Genomic DNA, 7,500 nt, shown 5'->3' on the forward strand with positions numbered 1-7,500 from the left:
GAGAGAGCTGGCCCCCAGGGACCCCTGCTCACGCTCTATAATCTGGGTCTCAACGTGAGCGAGCATCAAACACACCCACAGAACCTGTCGCTGGGTGGGGGCGGGGGGGGGGGGGGCGGGGGGCGGGGCTGTGTAACCAGCACTGCACTCAATATCAAAACCCCTCTCCACCATCCTCCACCCGCACAGCTCTCTCTTTCTCTCTCTCTCTGTCTGCCTTTCTCCTTTACTGTTTACTGTTGGTCCCTCTCCCTTCTCTTTCGCTGTCCCTCTCCTCTCTTATTGTCTCTCTCTCTCTATCTCAGTCTGTCTAGCTCTCTCTCCGTTTCGCTCGCTCTCTTTTTCTATCGGTCTGTCTATCTTTCTCTCTCTCTCTGTCTATCCCTTTCCTTTCCTCTTTCTGTAACTCCATGACTCTCTCTCCTCCTTCTCGCTCTGTATCTCCATGTCTCTCTCTCCTCCTTCTCGCTCTGTATCTCCATGTCTCTCGCTCCACCCTCTCTCTCTGTATCTCCATGTCTCTCTCCTCCCTCTCTCTCTGTATCCCCATGTCTCTCTCTCCTCCCTCTCTCTCTGTATCCCCATGTCTCTCTCTCCTCCCTCTCTCTCTCTGTATCCCCATGACTCTCTCTCCTCCTTCTCGCTCTGTATCTCCATGTCTCTCTCTCCTCCCTCTCTCTCTGTATCTCCATGTCTCTCTCTCTCTCAGCAGACATGTTGGTTTGGAGAGGCTAACCACGTTCAGTCGATAGCTCCTCGGGTCGATCCCCCGGCACTCATCCATCCATCCACCCACAGACACACACGCACACACACACACACACACACACACACACACACACACACACACTGTGTATGTGTGTCAAAATCAATAGTGTTCCTGGATTCTGTGAACCAAAAAGCAGTCAGCGTTTGTCACAATGGGAGGGGGAAGGGAGTGGGGGTAATGACCACGCACACACACACACACACACACACACACACGTAAAAACATCCACGTGTCTGCAAACACACATCACGTGTTTGTCATTTCCAACATAAACACATACGGTTTTGTCTCTCTCTCTCTCTCCAATCTTTCTCCCTCTGTCCCTCTCTCTCTCTCTCTCTCTCTCTCTCTCTCTCTATCTCCCTTTATTCATTTCTTTATGCAAAGCATGACGCATAAAGCTCGAGCTCGAGCCATCGCCTCACACAGCGCATTGTTTTTCTATTCTTTTCTTGTTCAACTGCTTCTGTCAAACTAGCTGTGTTCATGGAGTATTTGTGTACGCAGTCATGCGGCTCAACAAAGCAGAGTCAGACATCTCGTCGGCCAACATGACTAAAATCTCGGGTAAATTTTCTCGGGTAGAGTTTCACGCAGCAGGGTTGACAAAAATGTTGATTAAACTCATTCATCTTTCTTTGCAAAAAAAGTGTGTGCTCCTTTTCTACTTCTGTACAGCTTCTGTCAGCTCCACAAGGTCATTGAAGAGACACTACCGCCAGAAGATATATTTAGAGCAGCTTTTTTCTCCCTCTTTCTATGTATATACTTCTGTTTCTGTCTCTCTCTCTCTTCTCTGATGGTCTCGGCAGGAACTCTAATCATCATATCAATGCCCAATTATCATCCTCCTCCTCCTCTTATACTTCCTCCTCCTCCTCCTCCTCCTCCTCCTCCTCCTCCTCCTCCTCCTCCTCATCCTCCTGCTGCTCCCAGTCCTCCTCCCAGCTCTGTTCAGTCTCCTCTGCTCTCTCTTTGAGTCATCCTAGGACATCCTGCCAGGTGGTAGCAGCGTCTGAACCGTGGAGTGTCTGTGCGTGGTCAGAGTGGGACCATGTATATCACTGGACTTTTACCCTGAAGCATTAATAACCCACTGTACTTATCTCTCTGTGCACAGCCCCTGTGTTACCACACACACACACACACACACACACACACACACACACACACACACACACACACACACACACACACACACACACACACACACTCACATCGAATCGCACCCCTGCACACACATGTATAGAGGCACACACACTATCACACACACACACACACACACACACACACACACACACACACACACACACACACACACACACACACACACACACACACACACACACAGGAGTGCATGCACACAGAAAAACTGCAACAGACTATTGCAAGGAAAAGACAATCAATGCAGACCTACATATACACACATGCATGCACATGTGCATGCACAACACACATACACACGCCCACACAAACACACACACACACACACACACACACACACACACACACACACACACACACACACACAGAAACATACTTTCATACATACATACACACAGACACACACACATACACACTCACATGCACACTCACAATCACACAAACATGGACAAAATAAGACAGACGGAGTGGACCACTTTGATGTTTGGCTCACCGCCAGCACTCACAGGAAATAATCTGACCCCCCCCAAGCCCCCTTGCTGGTCCCCTCTCCTCCTGCCCTCCATCCCCCCCCCCCCGTCCCTCCGTCTTCCACCACCCTCCACCCTGCTTCCCTGCAGCTCTGTCGCGATGCCCTGAGCAGGCTGGTTCACAGCTGGATAGCATCCCTCGCTATGTGGTGTCTACGTACAGCGCTAACTCCACGTAGCATCGCAGCCCCCAGACCCTGCGTCCCTCAGGGAAGCGCAACCCTCCGTTCCAGGCCACAGATCTCTCCCTCACTTCCCTCTCATCACGTCGCCTCCACCCTTAACAAATGTTGTTTTTTCGTTTCCTTAAGTTTTATTTAACACCCAGGATTTGATTTATTTAAAGGTCCCATGGCATGAAAATTTCACTTTATGAGGTTTTCTAACATTAAGTTGAGTTCCCCTAGCCTCCCTATGGTCTCCCAGTAGCTAAAAATTGCATTAGGTGTAAACCGAGAAGTAGCTATCTTACTCCGTCTTTGAAAAAAGGATAGCTGAAACGCTTCGATTTGGCTAGGTCGGTTATGACGTCATACCTCCCCTTTCTCTGTTTGGCCCGCCCAGAGAATTTGGCCCGCCAATGAGACAATGAGCTATGACCGTGCGAGCGCCACGTGTGTGTGTGTGTGTGTGTGTGTGTGTGTGTGTGTGTGTGTGTGTGAATACACACACTGTAACGCAAGTGTTCTTTGTTATTTGGATAACCGTTCTGCTGTTGGTGTTATGGAGAATAACACGCAACACAATAACGCAAGCTTGCATAAAAGTGGAAGTGGAAGAACCAGAGGCGTCTGAGAACCCGACACAGTCGTTTGAGATTCATAATATCATCCGGAGGCGCAAACAGCTTTTGACCATGATAATATATATTATATTATATAGATATCTAAATATAATATGATATTATAGATATAGAGCTCAAGGACTCTGGCTCAGGGCCACACCCCCACCCTCCACCTGGACTCGCCTCTCTCCTCCTCATTAGCATTTAAAGGGACAGACACAGAAACGGCGCGTTTGTGGAGTGCTCATTGTGGGACTGGCTCGTAGTGGCTGTAACTCTGCACCAAGGCTGAATTTCTTGAACGTCTTAAAGTACTGTATTAGGGGCCCACTAACACCTATATTAAAGCATCCATAAAATAGCATGCCATGGGACCTTCAATAACACTTTCAAATATATTTCTTCCATAATTTCTGCTGCTCAGTTTTCACTCATCAGTACCTCACTTCAGGCACCAAAGTAGCCCACTGAGCATCACTCACCCACAGAACAGTTATTAGGCATCCATTTGAAGAAAATGTAAAAATATCGAAACATCCTTTTAGCGGTTTAAAACCAACATAATTCTACGCTGCTTTGGATAAAAGTTTCAGCTGAATCAGGGGTTCCCTGTCATTATGGGTTCATGTCCTGACCTAATATGAAGATTATATGGGCCTCAGGACCTGCCAAAGATGTTGCAGAGCTAAATTAGCGATTACATGGCAATGTCCAAAAAAGTGATGTCATTTGATTTATATTGTTCAGAAATCTTCGAGCAATGTGTCTGTTTGAAAGTGAACAGATAAGCTTAGATTACCTTTTTCTAAAGAAAAATATTGTGGCCAGCTCATGATCCACATGGGCGACTGCTGTGACCCTCTTATAGGTCGCGACTCGCGACCCACAGTTTGGAAACCACAATTTAAATGACGCTAGATATAACCATGATGCCTGACTTCCTGCTTCCTAATTAGGTACTGCATGGTTGGGTAGATAAATATAAGTTGAGTTATATTATCTCCCAGACAGGAGAGACAGTTCGTCACTCCCACCGAGTGACCAATCAGAACCAACATCCTGTTCTTCTTCTACTTCCTCTCCTGTCCCTGGAAACCAACCCCCCTGTTGCCATGGTGACCCCGAGTCCTGACCTATGAAGTCGTTGCTCATGCCCAGGTCGTAGTCCCACACAGAGATCTCCAACGTCTTCTTGGCCAGGTGGTCCAGGGAAACATCGTAGGAGAACTCCTGGACAGACGGACGGCGTGGGCATAGGGGACAAACGTCAAGATAAGAACACGAGAACAGAAACTGCATTCAGGATGCAGGCTGAGATACAGCTTCCCAAACACACGCCCTCGGGAAGGTCAAAAGGTATGGCAGAATTGTGGAGCATCATAATAAATTGATACATTTATGGCATGTTAAGATGCTCATGTGAATGTTTCTGTTTCTGATTGTATCGATTGTATCTAATTCATCATTCTGTCTGTTCTATCGTGTTGCTGGTGACTACGACTGGATGCCTTGCACATCACAGTAACTACAACTGAATGCCTGGACTCTCATACAGTAAACTGGCCAGCACCCCATCACCATAGACATTACTTTTAGAAACTAAATTATTTAAAGTGTTTTGCCTGTATGTATGTCAATGATTGCACCCATTGCAGGCCTAACCATCCCTGGAAGGAGGAATCCCCCTACTCTGCGTTCCTTCTCAAGATTTCTTCCTTGCTAATTACAGGAGTTTTTTCTTGCCCTCTGGGGGGTTAGGGTTAGGGGGTGTCATAAATTGATGGCCCGTTAAGCCCTTCGAGACCATACCTGTGATTAAGGGCTAGACAAGTACAATTTAATTGAATTGATATGAATTGCACACTGCCCCAAGAAACACCGAACCCCATGAACCTCAGCACGGGGCCGGTGGGCCGTACCCGTTGGCAGCGGTGGGATGAAGTTTATTTTCCCGTCAACGTGACTTGGGCCAACATTCTATCTTTGGGTGTCAATGTTTTTTGACTGTGTTGGTTAAAGTGATGGACAACAGGATCTATAACAGAGGGATGTAGTCACTACACACCTATCAAATATCTTTCCGGAAAAAATTCTAAAAGTATTTTAATATTCATCTAAAAGTCTGCTTATTAACGGTCTATGTATTGTAGGGGTGTGGTCTGAATCCCAGCCCTACCCTCTCTGTTTTGAGTAGTTTGTACTTCCTCGAGGTCTGACACACTGTAGGTCCATTCAGCTGCAAGGTCACCGTAATGTGAATGGCCTGGCTCGGCCACGTGAGTGTTGGCTAAATGGTCACCCTCTACATAGCAAGGAGGTAAAATAGACTCCACCCACTCAATCGTGTAGGAATAGTAGGAAATCGATGAGTGAGTTTGCAATGGATTTCATGGAAAATCATTTTCTAATAATTACTGCACAGGTTGATAGTACTCAATAACAAAATGTGAAGTAATCATGTATTTATTTAACCATTTGCTCATTGTTGAAGCTTTCTTCAAGGCTGACCAGTGTGTTCAGGTTACCTGCCGTGCAGCCTGTCAAGATACCTGTGTTGGATAGATTCTGACCTCATACACTCAAATGTAAATGTACTGTAATGTTCTGCACTATACTGTACTCTTACATCTACAAACTAGAAACGCCTATCGATTAGCTTTGCCCCAGTAAGATGCTTGTGTATCGACTTTGTCATATGGATTCGTATCCTCCTCTGGCCACGCTTTTATTCAAAGGTCAATGACAACGATTAGTTCATTCGCTAAGCGACCCTCTGAGGTCAGACGCTGTGTTGTCATTGGTGGAAAAACCCTGGGTTTGTAAAGTGTGTGTTGTGTGGCCCTGATGTGTGAGCCGTAGGGAGTTGTGTCATTGGGCGGTGTGCTGGAATGTGTACTTATGTGGTGTTCTGTGATGTGGCATGTTGTGTTGTTCTGATTTGCATTGCGGTGCAGTTTGTGTTGTTCCGTTCCGTTTTGTGTGTTGTTGCGTAGTGTGCGTTGATCCGTAGTGCGTTGTGTGTTCTTGTGTAGTGAGTGGTGTTCTGTAATGTTCTTCGTGTTATTGTCATAGCTACTGATAGTTTGTTGTTTGTTGTATCGTGCAAGGTGTTCTGAAGTGTGCTGTGTGTGTTGGTGCATGCCGTGTTGTGTGCTGTTATTTGTTGTTGTGTACCATGTTGTGTGTGGTTGCATAGTGTGTGTTTGTGTGGTGTGTGTCGTGTATTGTGTGTTGTCATGTTGTGTGTGTTGTGTGTGTTGTGTGTGTTTGTTGTGTTGTGTTTGTTGTTGTGTAGAGTGTGTTGCCCTGTACCGTGTTGTGTGTGGTTGTGTAGTGTGTTGTTTGTTATTGTGTGTTGGTGTGTACTGCGTGGTCTCCTACCTCGTTGAACTCAGGGTTGAGGGTCTTCTTCTTGACGGTGGTCTTGTACTTGGATTTCTTGCCCATGTCAGGAGCCAGGATGCTAGAGGGGAACGAGAGGAGAGGAGGAGCTATTACACAAACATGAGGAGCAGGAGGAGGAGCCACCAGGTAGCTATTACACCAGGAGGAGGAGGAGGAGGAGGAGGAGGAGCCACCAGGTAGCTATGACACAACCAGGAGGAGGAGGAGGAGGAAGAGGTGAAACCAGGTAGCTATGACACAACCAGGAGGAGGAGGAGGAGGAGGAGAAACCAGGTAGTTATGACACAACCAGGAGGAGGAGGAGGAGGAAGAGGAGGAGGGGGAGGAGGTGGAGGAGGAGCCACCAGGCAGCTATTAAGCAACCAGGAGGAGGAGGAGGAGGAGGAGGGGAGGAGGAGGAAGAGGTGGAGGGGAAGGGAAAGGGGTGGAGGAGGAGGAGGAGGAGCGACCAGGTAGCTATTACATAACCAGAAAGAGGGAGAGGAGGAGGAGGAGGAGGAGGAGAAGAGCCACCAGGTAGCTATTACATAACCATCAGGCGCAAGGGGAGGCGGTGGAGGAGGAGGAGGTAGTCCCCGTCCTCCAGACAGATCAATACAGGTAAAGGTACTGTCTACTGCATTCTGAACGCTCCAGCATGATTTCACGCCTCAGTAAACATGTACCTACTAGCGACACCCGGCCACGGATGGGGGAGGGGTTAGTGCAATAAGACAGCTAAGGGCTAACTACTGCAGCGCTGAGCAGAGAAGACTTTGGAGCCTCCATATGAAGAACACGTTATTATTTCATGAGCAGATCAAAGGAATTTTGGCTTTCATGGTAACTTGTGCAACCCAGTCTCTCTC

The 7,500-nt window shown here is 47.4% G+C and overlaps 1 protein-coding gene across 1 annotated transcript in view; it reads right to left on the reverse strand.

The window, feature by feature from the left end:
• Positions 1 to 7,500, reverse strand: part of doc2g (double C2-like domains, gamma) — a gene marked incomplete at both ends in the record, with an annotated part of 43,058 nt that overhangs the window by 2,366 nt on the left and 33,192 nt on the right. Inside the window, 2 exons of the mRNA XM_084465413.1 lie at positions 4,381 to 4,477; positions 6,629 to 6,710. Coding sequence (XP_084321539.1) covers positions 4,381 to 4,477; positions 6,629 to 6,710 — 179 coding nt within the window. The remainder of the gene's footprint in view (positions 1 to 4,380; positions 4,478 to 6,628; positions 6,711 to 7,500) is intronic.

The sequence above is a fragment of the Micromesistius poutassou genome, assembly GCF_964030765.1.
Source record: "Micromesistius poutassou genome assembly, chromosome: 3".
Taxonomy (NCBI): domain Eukaryota; kingdom Metazoa; phylum Chordata; class Actinopteri; order Gadiformes; family Gadidae; genus Micromesistius; species Micromesistius poutassou.